Source organism: Muscardinus avellanarius (genome assembly GCF_963383645.1).
Source record: "Muscardinus avellanarius genome assembly, chromosome: 13".
Taxonomy (NCBI): Eukaryota; Metazoa; Chordata; class Mammalia; order Rodentia; family Gliridae; genus Muscardinus; species Muscardinus avellanarius.
Window position 1 is genome coordinate 42,662,460 of NC_137799.1, and position 13,617 is coordinate 42,676,076.

The following is a 13,617-nucleotide window of genomic DNA, read 5'->3' on the forward strand; positions in this document are numbered from 1 at the left end:
ACGCTTGTAATCCAGTACTTGGGAGGCTGAGACAGGAGGACTGCAGGTTTGCAGCCAGCCTCAGCAACTTAGTGAGACCTTGTTTCAAAATAAAGAATAAAAAATAGGGCTGGGGGTATAGCTTGAAGATAGAATCCCCCTGGGTTCAATTCCTACTATTAGAAAGAAGGAAGGAGGGAAAGAAAGAAAGAAAGAAAGAAAGAAAGAAAGAAAGAAAGAAAGAAGAGTGTTTTTGACAACATGACTATCTAATCGAATTGTGCCCTTGGAGACCCTAAGAAAGCCAGCCTAAAGTGGACCCCAAGTGTATCCACATGTTTAACAGGCAGGAGCATTCCTACATTTGAGTTTGTTCTTCCTCAGGTCAGTTTCCCTGGAGAGCCAGAGTCAGTGAGCCAGAGGTGAATTTTAGGAATACCTCTACACCTTTGTTTATTTATTTTTATATTGTAGCAAGTTTTAAGTAAAAAAAAAACATAATAAAATAGTTATTTTTTGATAGGCAGAGGAAGAGCAAGAGGTAGCAAGTGCTACCTTCTGACTAGTAACGCTGATGTAGCCGAAAAAGAAGAGATAAACATATATAAGGAAAAAATGATGAATGACTCCATTGCAAGACTTCAGACATGGGATGAAGCAGAATTTGAAAAAACAGTAAGTCTTTTCATCTGTGTTCCTCTTTGAGAATCTGACTATCAGTAACAGAGAACATGTGCCGGGCATGGTGGCGCACGCTTGTAATCCCAGCATTCGGGAGGCTGAGACTGGAGGATCGCGGTTCACGGACAGCCTCAGCTACTTAGTGAGGCCCTCTGCAACTCAGTGAGACCCGGTTTCAAAATAAAGAATAAAAAGTAGGGCAGGGGGTCTAGCTCGGAGGTAGAATGCCCCTGGGTTCCATCCCCAGACCCACAAAAAACAAAAAACAAAAACAAAAACAAAAACAGAGAACATGAGTATGGTTTTATCATATTGCTCAGAATGTTGTATTAGAACAATAAATTTGTTTTTGTCCTGCAGTGTACATTTTATATATATGTATATATGTGTATATAGATGTATTATACATATACACATATATACACACATGCATGTATTACATATATGTACATATGCTTTTTTCAATGCTGAGGATTGAACCCAGGGCCTCGCACATGACATATGCTAGGCAAGTGGTCTACCACTGAGCTACATTGCCAGCCAAACTTATTGTTTTTTTTTCCAGTTATAATAAGATTAAACTATTTTCTTAGTGCTAAAACTTGATCTGTTTTTAGATTTAAAAAGGCAAACTGAGCTAGATTTGCTCTTGACAATACTCGAGGACCACATCCTGACACAGCAAGACGTAGCTCTTCCTTGCCTCTTGCTCACATTATGAGTCCTCAGAGAAAAGCTCTCGGGTCACTGAACAGGCGCCAGGTGAATATTTGTAACTGTGGACGATAATATATATAGTACTGTGGCAACGTTGTTCCAATCGGCCTAGACTAGGACCTTCATTTTATTGCAATTTCCTTTGGTATCACAGAAGCATGAAATCTGATTGGAGAAGGCCAAGAAGCCCAGCCACACACACGTCCACGCGTGCTTACCTACACTTTCTTCAGACCCTTTGCAAAGGTTTTCATGTCAGAATCCTTAAACATTGAACACTGCAGGGCTGGGGGAGAGTTTTAACACTAGACTAAGTGGTTCCAACCCCTAGTTTTGACAGTTACAGGGTAACCTCAGGCATCTACTCTGTCTTTCAGATTGTTTACTCTCCTCATTTGTAAAGTTGAGAAAATAATGGCTAGTGTAAAAATAAAATAAGTACGCGGTGCTTAGCACAGTATCTAGTATTAAATATGTTCTCAAAGAATGAGAGTTGTTACTGGACAGAGGTGTGAGACACAGTTTAATTTCATGAAGATGAATTGTCGCCGACTAATCTCAGTTGGGTCGTTATTGTCAGCTCCCGGTCAAATCCTCAGAAAGATGGGGCAAAAGGCAGGTGGAGTTCTGCAGAAACTTATCTGCAGCGATTCTTCCCCTCTATGAATTCCTTAAGTTTTTAGGTACGACGCTTGGGAAAGAATCTGAGGTGGACAAAGGCTTCTTGAGCCAATGACACTTTATTACAAAAACTCCAAGAAATTGATACCTTTCACCAGTAAAGTTAATAGTAAGAGGAGAGGGAGGTGGGTGTAATCATTGTGAAATAATAATGAATGACATGTAAACAAAGGTAATAAAACTAGTCCTTCAGCTGGCTGTTGATCTTCGAGAGATTGACTCCTGACTCCTGATTCTTTTCCAAGGTCTTTGCAGATAAGCAGTCCCAGGGGGCCACTTCCCAAAATAAACAAGCATGGCCAAGGCTTGGGGGTTTCTCGGGGAATCTTCTTTGGCTTTCTTGGAACTTTCCATCTTTTGGGCTCAGTTCATATAGCAAGTGTGGGGAGACGTGGTGATTCAGGTGGATGTGATAAAGTTTCTCCAGGTGTTGGCATTTTACCTTCTGAATCTGAAAGCTTAAGCAAACTCACAACACAGTTTTGCAGACAAAATACCACAAACAACACCACAAAGTTCTTGGTTTTAATTGTCAGATGTATTTCCTTAACTGCTGAACACTCTTCTTTAGACAATAAGCCTATTAAAAGTCTAACCATCTTTAATAATCCATTTCTCTGTCACAAACCCTCTGCAGCCTGCTTCTAACTTTCTAATTCCTTTCTTTCCCAGTTGGGACTTTCTTATGATAAGCTCTTCTTCATGCAAAAATGCTTTTCTTACTCTTACACGGTATTTCCTTTCCTTCATACATATATATTTAGAACGTCTGTCCTTTATTTTGTCATATTCATTAACCATGCGGTCAGCCTCTCTGTCTTCAGGAATATTTACACTGGGCGTAAAAGTCACCAATATTTCTCCTTGAGTCTATTGTATTTGGGCAACTAAGTTGTTTATCAACTAAATTGCTTTAAGGTCACACACAAGGTTTTTATCTTCTCTGTCTCTAGGCAGGATCTCAAGGGTAAACAATGTTACCTTAAACTGAACTACCTTACCGGAGTTAATAGCTTAACCTAAGTTAGTGATAGTGAGGGTCAGAGACCCTTTGTAATTGCTGCAGCTGGAATGCTTATCACAGCATCTGAATTCTGGCCAGTTTTTATTGTTATTGAGCAGAGCCAAGGACGTTTAGGCAAATTATTAGAGATTTTATTTCCACGGACTCAATTTCTATTTGTAGTCCTAATTTCACATCACTGGAGCAATTCGTGTAGAAAGTTAAAGGAAATAATAGTGAAGGGTATCTAAAAGTGGGGGGTACTTTGGCCAGAGACGATACCTCCTTCTCGGGGCGTTTTTGCCGATTTTAACTATGTGGAGTGGGGGTTCTCAACACATAGATGCCGAGGCAGCAGGATGTCTTGGCAATGAATCTCACAACTCGACAGACCAACTCCATAGATTTCAAAAAGTTACAATCTCTATTCTAAAGTTTTGAGATGCAATGATTTCAAGCAGCATTTATTTTAGGATAAAACCACAACTTCATGTGTTTTTGTTGTGGTACTGGGGATTGAACTCAGGACCTTGTGCATGTTAAGCAAGCACTTTACCACTGAGCTACATCCTTCTTATGTTTAATCATTTAAAAAGCCATTTCTTAGCCACGCATGCTGGTATATGCTTGTAATCCCAGTGCTTGGGAGGTGAGAAAGAAGAATTGAAGTTTTGTGAGCAGCCTCAGCTACTTAGTAAGGCCCTGTTTAAAAATAAAAAAAATAAAATTGACCTGGGGTGTAGCTCTGAGGTAGAGTGCCTGGGTTCCATCCCCAATACAACAAGCAAATACAAAAAACCCCATTTTTTCTAAACAACCAGAAACTTTAAATATTATGAAACAAAAAAACAAACAAAAAAAGATTGACTCAAAGGAACATGGAAACTGGCTATTTCTAGTGTAAATAGAGACTTGTTTACTTAGTGATACTGGGGATTGAACCAGGGACACTCTACCTCTGAACTATATCTCAAGCCCTTTTATTTTATATTTTGAAAGAGGGTTTTACCAAGTTGCTGATGATCTTACTGGACTGCTGAGACTAGCCTCAAACCTGTAATCCTTCTGGTCTTAGCCTCCCCAGTACTGGGATGAGAGATGTGGATGACCACACCTGGCTACTGGAGACTGATATATTTTAAAACCACCTTTTCCACATATTCAGTGAGAATAATGGCTGGGAAATCTTTAGTTCTTCTTTTAATTTGGCTGGTAGGGTTCTGTTTTCACCGAGCCAGCTCCCTAGTTATGTAGGATATAGCAATGTTGCCAAGGAAGGCTTTAAGCCACACTGAGTTTTAGTAACCATGGCATGAATTTTATCTCTTCCACTGAATGACAATCCACTTAGGATTTTTATGTGACAGAAACAATACAATAAAATAAATAGAATAAAGCAATACAACAAAAGTCTGTTGTGGGTGCTAGAGGCTGGACCAGATGTAGACATTCTTAGGTAGCACAAAAGTACAAAATTATAAGAAGTGGGGTAAGGAGAAAATCAGCTAAGTATCTGTTGAATCAAGCTACTTAATAGCATTTGGGGTCCAGAGCATCCACAAATAGAACCCAGTAGAAATGGTAAAGAATGAGAGGGGATCCCAGAACAAGTATTGCCAAGAGCCACTGTAGCTGATAATTCTGGGGGAGCTGGGAGCCTGGAGGCTTGGTGTCATTCCTGTTATATTATGGATAACTATCTGGGAGTGGTGGCACCACCACACACCAGTAGCCCAGTAAGCTAGAGACTGAAACAGGAGGATCACAGGTTTGAGGCCAGCCTCAACAACTAGTGAGACTCTCAGCAATTTACAGAGGCCCTTTTCCAAAATAAAATAGGGCCAAGGGTGTAGTTTGGAGGTAGAATGTCCTGGGTTCAATCCCCAGTACCCTCCCATACTCCCCTTGAAGATAATTGCAGGTGGGATGGGGCAAGGAGTAGAGGGAGTGTTTTCTTGACTAGTATTCCAGGTCTAGTTGTAGAAAGGGACCTATGGAGGAGCAATAGAGGGGATGGGAGGGGGGAAGATGGAATCTCTTTAAAGCACATGATGTACTTAAATATATCAAAGTCAATCACTAAATCAAGCATGGGATCGAGGGATGGGGAGGGAATGGGATGGGGATTGGATAAGGGCTGATTGGGTGATATGTGCTTGTATATCCTCATAAGTCTTGTATCCCATTGAGATGTTTGACTACAATACACCAATAAAAATATATTAAAAATAATAAGTTAGCTGGGCGTGGTGGCACATGCTTGTAATCCCCGTGCTTGGGATGCAGAGACAGGAGGATTGCGCAGGTTTGAAGCCAGCTTTGCTGGCTTAAGAGACCCTGTTTCAAAAAAAAATAATATATATATATATACATATATACATATCTGGGAGTGTAGCTCGGAGGTAGAAGGGTTTCCAGGAACCCCAGTACCACCAAAAAACAAAATTAATAATTAATAATAATAATAATAAAATTAATTAATAATAAAATTAATAATAATAATAATAATTTTTTACAATTTCACCAACAGTGTATAAGAGTTTCATTTCCCCACATTCTCACCAGCATTTATTACCATTTGTATTCTTGATGACTGCCATTCTAACTGGAGTTAGATGTAATCACATTGATTTGCATTTCCCTAGTTGCTAATGATGTTGAACACTTTTTCATATATTTATTGGTCATTTGTATTCCTTCTTTGAGAAGCATCCATTCAGTTAAATGGCCCATTTTCTGATTGGGTTTTTGAGCATTAAGTTTTTAAAGTTCTTAGCCAGGCATGGTGGTGCACGCTTGTAATCCTCGCTCTTCGGAGGCTGAGACAGGAGGATTGCACAGGTTCAAAGCCAGCCTCAGCTACTTAGTGAGGCTCTCGGCAACTTAGTGTTTCAAAATAAAATATAAAATAAGTATAGCCTTGGAGTATAGCCAGGAGGTAGAAAGCCTCTGGGTTCTACCCTCAGTACCACAAAAAAAGAGAGAGAAAGATAGAAAGTTTTTAAAGTTCTTTATATGTTCTAAATATTAGTCCTCTATCAGAAGAGTAGCTTGCAAAGATTTTTTTCCCCATTCGATAGCCTTTCTCTTCAGATTGTTCCCTTTGCTGCATAGATTTTCAACTTGCTGTCATTCCATTTAATTATTCTCAGTTTTATTTCCTGAGCTTTGAGGGTCTAAGAAGTTGATCCTGTTCCCTCTTCCAGTAACTACAAAGTTTCTTGTCTAATTTGAGTTGACTTTTCTGCAAGGTGAGAGAGTGAAGTCTAATTTCATTATTCTACATGTGAATATCCAGTTTTCCAAGCACTACTTGTTGAAAAGTATGACTCTTCTCCAGAGTATGTTTTGGCTTCTTTGTAAAAAATTAACTAGTTATAAGTGTGAGGATTTTTTATATATTTTTGATGACATTGGTCTGTTTATTTTTGTGCTGATACTATATTGTTTTTGATGTTATAAGTCTATAGTATAATTTGAAATCAGGTATTGTGATGCCTTCAGCATAGTTTTTATTGCTCAGCATTGCTTTGGTTATTCCAGGTCTTTTGTTTTTCCATCTGAATTTCAGGCCTTTTTGGGGTTGTTGTTGTTGGCTTTGTGAAGAATGACATTTTGATAGGGATTGCACTGAATCTGTAGATAACTTTTGGTGGTGTGGCCATTTTGACAATATTTATTCTGCTTATGCAAGAACATGGATTCTTTCCTTAGTGTTCTATAATTTTTCATTGTACAAGTCTTTTTCTTCCTTTCTTGGATTTATTACTATTTATTTTATAATTAACCCAGAGCTACCATCATACTGAACAGGAAAAAATTCAAAATATTCCTTTAAAACAGGAATAAGACATAGATGCCCATTATCACCACTCCTATTCAATACAGTATTTGGAATAATAGCCACAGCAATAAGACAAGAGTAGAAAATTAATGAGATATAAATAAAGAACTAAAATGATGTTTGTAGATGGCACGATTCTATATGTAGATAAATAATTCAACCAGAAGCCATCTAAAGCTGAAAAAAATCAGCCAAATAGTGGTATACAAAGTTAACTTTAAAAAATCAGTAGCTTTTCTCTGTATCAACCAAGAATCCACTGAAAAAGATAACAGGAAAATGGTTTCAATTACAATGGCCTCTTTTTATTTTTATGTGGATTATATTGAAAATGGCATATATTCACACGGTACTTGGTGCCCTCTATCCCCACTCCGCTTCCCCGTTCCCCCCTCCCAACAATGAGTGTCCAGGTTGACCATGCTACATTCACACTTATATACATATAATTGTGTGTGTGTGTGTGTGTGTGTATGTGTGTGTGTGGTACTGGGGATGGAACCCAGGGGCATTCTACCTCTGAGTCACACCCCAGCCCTATTACTTTATTCTTTATTTTGAAACCCGGTCTCACTGAGTTGCAAGGGGCCTTACTAAGTAGCTGAGGCTGGCCCTGAACTGTGATCCTCCGGTCTCAAACTCCCAAATGCTGGGATTACAAGTGTGTGCCACCATGCCCAGCTACGTTATATACATATTTGAATGTAGCTCCTCCAGTTAATCAACCTCAGCCTTCTTCCTCTCCTACCCTTACTTTCTAGCTTTTCAGAGGGTTCCACTCCATTGTCTGGAGTCCTTCTGGTATCTCTAATACTCCCTAGTTTGGGCATATTAGAGAAAACATATTCCCCTTATCTTTCTGTGCTTGAACTTGTGAGGTCCCGTGCTCACTCTCTTCCCTCTTCCTCCCGGAGTCCATTGACAAAGCTGTATGTGTTTTTCTTGTCCCCACCCATGGTCCTACAGGTCCCTGAGGATTTGATCATTTTGCTTTTCCAGTCTATTTTCTTTCTTGTTCAGATTTAATACCTTCTATTGTTCTATTTTTCCAATTAACTGAATTTTCCCTGGTCCTGTCCATGCTGTTATCGAGTCCATCCATTGAGCCTTTTTAGTTTTTGTAAACCTTTCTCTTTTTTATTTCAGTATTGTTTGATTATTCGCAGAAGCATTTTTATTATGGATGCTATAAAATCTTTGTCACATAATTCAAATATCTGTTATCTCAGTGTTGAATTCCATTGATTATCTCCTTTTCACTCAGCTTGAGATCTTCCTGTTCTTTTGGTATGAATAATAATTTTTGGTCAAATCATATGAAAAGTATCATTTTCATATTATGTGACTATTTACCTTATGTGTTAGCTGGATTTTTCTGACACTGCTCTGGTTAGGGAGGTGGGGATACTGCAAGGTTTATTTGATGTCTACAGACACTTTCAATGGGAGATTTCTGTCTTCCTTGTGTGTCTGGCACTGCAGGTGGTGTTACCAGTCAACAAGGCTGAATGAAAGTCCTGGCTCCCACCTTGGCCTTCTCTGATACCACCTAGGGTTGGGGTGTCTCATTTCAGCCCTGCAGGGTGGAAACCCAGGTTCCAACTTGGCTTGTACTGACATGTGAATGTTGGGCCCCCCACCCCCAATATACACTGAAGTAGAACAGTTATTGGTAACAAATTTTCTGATTGCTTTAATGCATTTATGTACAACTTTCAGAAAGAAATTGAAAGACCAGTAGGAGGCCAGTTAAAAAATGACTTGCTGATAATGGTGGTACACACTTGTAATCCCAGTACTTAGGAGGCTGAGAGAGGAGGATCACAGGTTTGTAGCCAGCCTCAGCTACTTAGTAGGGTCCTCCACAACTTACTGAGACCTTCTTTCAAAATAAAGAATAAAAAGTGGGGATGTAGCTTGGAGGTAGAATGCCTCTGGGTTCAATCTCTAGCAACACACACACACACACACACACACACACACACACACACACAGACACTGACTTTGAGTTAGGAAAAACAATAAAATTATTATGGTGCATGCCCATAATCCCAGTACTTGAAAGTCTGAGGTAGGAGGACCCGTAGCCTTAAGGCCAGCCGCAGCAATTTAGAAAAAACCAGTTTCAAAATAAAAGAGAAGCCGGGTATGGTGGTGCACGCTTGTAACCCCAGCATTCAGGAGGCTGAGACAGGAGGATTGCGGTTTGAGGACAGCCTCAGCTACATAGTGAGGCCCTTTGCAACTTGGTGAGACCCCGTTTCAAAATAAAGAATAAAAAATAGGGCTGGGGGTGTAGCTCGGAGGTAGAATGCCCCTTGTTTCCATCCCCAGTACCACAAAAATATCTAACTAACTAAATAAATAAGAGAAAATAGCTTGGGGACATGGCTCTGAGGTAGAATGATCCTGGGTTCTATCCTCAGCAACTGCCCATCCCCCCCCCCAAAAAAAAAAACTTATCTATAGGATTTTTACAGATGAAACAAATAGGTATTGTGAGGGTTGGGCCAATATCCCCCACCCCCACACATATACTGAAGTAGAATCATTATTCATTATTGGCTACAAGTTTTCTTTTCTTTTTTTTTTTTTTTTTTTTTTTGGTGGTACTGGGAGTGGAACCCAGAGGCTTTCTACCTCCGGGCTATACTCCCAGACCTGTTTTATATTTTAGTTGGAAACAGGGTCTCACTAAGTTGCTGACAGCCTCACTAAGTAGCTGAGGCTGGCTTCGAACCTGTGCGATCCTCCTGTCTCAGCCTCCCAAGCAAGGGGCTTACAAGCATGCACCACCACGCCTGGCCTGGCTATAAGTTTTCTATACACAGAAGTTGTATATGAATGATCACACATATGTATATAGTAAATGTGTGTGCATTTATATCTATATAGGAAACTACAAATGCTAGTTATACTCCAGTTATATTTATGAGACTTTTCTTTTGGTATATAGGTTCACCGTATGCAGATTGAAGATAAATTCATCAGAGATAGTCAACAAAAACGAGAACCTGTCCCTGATAAGAAAAATAAAAGGCTGCTGTGTGGAAAGTGCAAAGCCTTGGCATGCTACACGGCTGATGTCCGAGTGGTGGAGGTAAGCAGCCTTTCAGAAAGAGAACCTGGGCATTTTTTTGTGCACAAGTTAAAGCTTTCAACCTACTGGTGAAATACTTACAGTAAGAATTCTATTACTCTGTTATATTTAGCTTACAACAATTTATTACATAATTTATAAAGCATGAGGAATTCAAAGGTTTGCAACACAAGGAAATATATTTGAGGTAGAAATGCTAATTATTGATTTATTATATAGCTTACACATAAATTATCACACTGTATCCCATGAAGATGTACAATGGTAAAAATAAAAATAGCCAGGTGTGGTGGCACATGTTTGTAATCACAGTACTTGGGAGGCTGAGGCTGGAAGATCACAGATTAGTGACCAGCTTCAGTTACTTAGGCCCTCCAAAACTTAGTGAGACTCTGTCAAAAATAAAAAATAAAAAATAGTGCTGGGGGTGTAGCTCAGAGGTAGAATGCCATTGGGTTCCATCCCCAGTCCCGCCCACACAAACACACATATAGTTTTATTTTAAAATTTGAAAAAATGGTATAGCTGCTACCACTTAAATATTATATACCTATTCAAAATAACGGTTATGTTAAATGCAATGTGGCTTCCTTAATTAACCGGTTCCTAGAACAGATAAGGGAAGTTCGTAGAAAAAAACCTGTAATTTAGTTATTAATGTACTGATGTTACTTGCTTAGTGTGAATAAATATGATACGTAAAATGTTAGCATCAAGGGATACTGGGTAAAAACTATACAATAATTTTCTGGAGTATTTTTGCAACTCTTCTGTAAGCCTAAAATTATTCCAAAGTAAATTTTATTTAAAACATGATTATAAAGTTTATAATGAAAAACTGCTCACAAATTAATGGTCAAGTGGAAAAAATAAGCTGGATACAAAATTATAAATGTGTATTTATTGTTGCATGTAACAATCATAGCAATGCCAGAGTGGCTACTTCCAAGGGCAGGGAGCTTCCTTTGTGAAGGCTAAAGGAAATGAGCCAAAACATTATATTCTGATGAGATTCCATGACTTTTATTATTTATTTATACATACATACATACATACTGGGGACTGAACCCAGGGACATTCTACCTTGAGTTATACCTCAGCCCTACTTTTTATTCTTTATTTTTGAAACACTCTCACTAAGTTGTGGAGCGCCTAAGTAGCTGAGGCTGGCTACAAACCTGCTATCCTTCTGTCTTAGCCTCCCAAGTACTAGAATTGCAAGCATGCACCACCACGCCTGGCTCTTCCTATTTTATGTGTTCCAAACTTAACTTTCAGATGCAAGGTTAGAAAGCTCTCCAAAGACAAACATTGTGTGTGCTTGGCTACTGAAGGCATGGTTGGGTGAGTCAGGGGATGAGTTGTTACTGGAGGGATCCTTTGGTCTTTAGAAAACCTGAAATCTCATCAGACTGACATCTTGAGTGATAAGCATACTTGGAGTGATACTAATTCACCTTACCTTTCTGAGGGATTCTTATCTATAACAGGTCCCCTCAGCTCCAATTTTTGACATTTTTCTTGTTGACAGATGGCCCTTTTAGACTGTTTTCCCAGAGGACTGCATGTTGGCTCTGCATTTGGTTCTGTATAGTTTAAAGTCAATTGTAGGTGTGGTCTGTAGACATACTGGTCTGACCCTCTTCAAATGTACACTGTTTCTTAATAAAGAGCATGTACTTCCAATAGCCAAATTTCCTGGAAGTTTCTTAGTTTTCCTTTTCATGAAGTATCCCAGTATCCTCTCACTTGCATTTCCTTAGCCCCATGCTGTAGAAGAGATCAGGTAAATAGATTCCAGTCTGGCCTTAGGTGATTCCTTCCCCAACGGCAAAATAAGCCAGGTTTTACCTGTTCATCTCAGATTGTGTGTGTGTGTGTGTGTGTGTGTGTGTGTGTGTGTGTGTGTGTGTGTTACTAGGGATTAAACCCAGAGGCATTCTACCTTTGAGCTACACCCCCAGCCTGACTTTATTTCTTATTTGGAAACAGTTTCCCTGGGTTCATGAGAGTCTACTAGCTGGGGGCTGTCCTTGAATCTGTAATCCTTCTGTTTTAGCCTCCCAAGTACTGGGATTATAAATGTGTGCCACCAAGCCTGCTTGGTTCTGGGGATTGAGCAGAGGGGCATTCTGCCTCTGAGCTAGATCCCAGCTCTTATTTTAAGTAGTCTTGCTAAATTGTTGAGGCTGGCCTTGGACCTGCAATCCTTCTGTCTCAACCTCATAAGTAATGGAATTACAGGTGTGCACCACCATGCCTGGCTACTTTTTAAAATAACAACTAAGGACTGCTTCTAACATTCACCTTCCCTTTATTTTAGGAATGCCATTACACTGTGGTTGGAGATGCTTTTAAGGTGTGCTTTATGAGTAAACCCCACCCCAAGCCAAAGAGCTTTGCAGGTATTGAGAAGAGAGCAAAGATATTCTGTGCCAAGCAGAACTGCAGCCATGACTGGGGAATCCATGTGAAGTATAAAGCATTTGAGATTCCAGTCATAAAAATTGAAAGTTTCGTGGTGGAGGATATTGCAACCGGCGTTCAGAAAAGGTACTCAAAATGGAGGGACTTTCATTTTGAGAAGATACAGTTTGATCCTACAGAAATGTCCACATGACCTCAGCACCTCAGTCATCAGCTACAAGAAACAGTGACTTTTAATGAAGACATCAACCCAGTAGTGCAGTCATGGATCACTCGTACTTTGGTGAAGATACTTCATCTAAGGTTTGTGATGTAGTGAATGCGGTCAGTTAACTTCACCTTGTTTACCACATATGCAAAGCATACACAGGCACATCATCGCACTGAATACTCTGTAGTCCAGTAGTACTGACAGTACTTGGAGAAAAGTTAAAAACCTTGTTTCTTTCTCAGAACCAAATGGTAGTAAACACACAGCAGCAAGTCAGAATACGTTGAAATAAATACACAGAATGCTAAGTTTTCCACACCCACTTTGTTTCCTTCCCTTATCCGTCCCAAGTTTTCAATTCTGTGAACATAAAAGTATATTCAAGTAGTTTCAGCTACCCTAAGTGATATATTTGTTGCTCAAGTTTAGTTTTTATAGGTGTTTCACATCTACAAAAGGAGTCAACCTACTGTAAACTGCCCTTTGCCCTTAACATTCTGTCAAGCTGTTTAAAGGTACCAGTGACGGGTTACCAGTCGCTTGGGCGCTTCTTGGGCCTTCTTTGATCTACTGGGCCCTGTTGCACTCCTTTCTTGAAATTCTCCCGTGGTTTCTGTCTTCTAGGACTTCCCCAGCCCTCCCTTTTTTATTCTTTCCTCTCTGCTGATACCTTAGGTATTGATAATTCAAAGGGTTTAATGCATATATGTACACAAAGTACATATACTAACACTTTTTTTCATAGCAGTGTGTGGCATGGAAACTTTTAAACTCTATAGTAGATAGCAGCTTTTAGTATGAGGACATGTCAAGGTTAAATGCTTCTCGAGAAGGTATTTCTGGTTGGTTTCCTATACATCTTTCTCCTTGTTCTCTTAAGCTGTGCCATTCTCCTCTCTGAATAATCATCTCACACTACTTTCCAATAATATGGCTGATGTTTAACATGAACTCTGTTTTCAGTTGAGTCCCGT

The 13,617-nt window shown here is 39.5% G+C and overlaps 1 protein-coding gene across 1 annotated transcript in view; it reads left to right on the forward strand.

Annotated features, from left to right (window-relative positions):
* Nucleotides 1–12,625, forward strand: part of RIGI (RNA sensor RIG-I) — a gene marked incomplete at both ends in the record, with an annotated part of 57,045 nt that extends 44,420 nt beyond the window's left edge. Inside the window, 3 exons of the mRNA XM_080708951.1 lie at nt 503–654; nt 9,862–10,005; nt 12,329–12,625. Coding sequence (XP_080565077.1) covers nt 503–654; nt 9,862–10,005; nt 12,329–12,625 — 593 coding nt within the window. The remainder of the gene's footprint in view (nt 1–502; nt 655–9,861; nt 10,006–12,328) is intronic.
* Nucleotides 12,626–13,617: the final 992 nt, after the last annotated feature.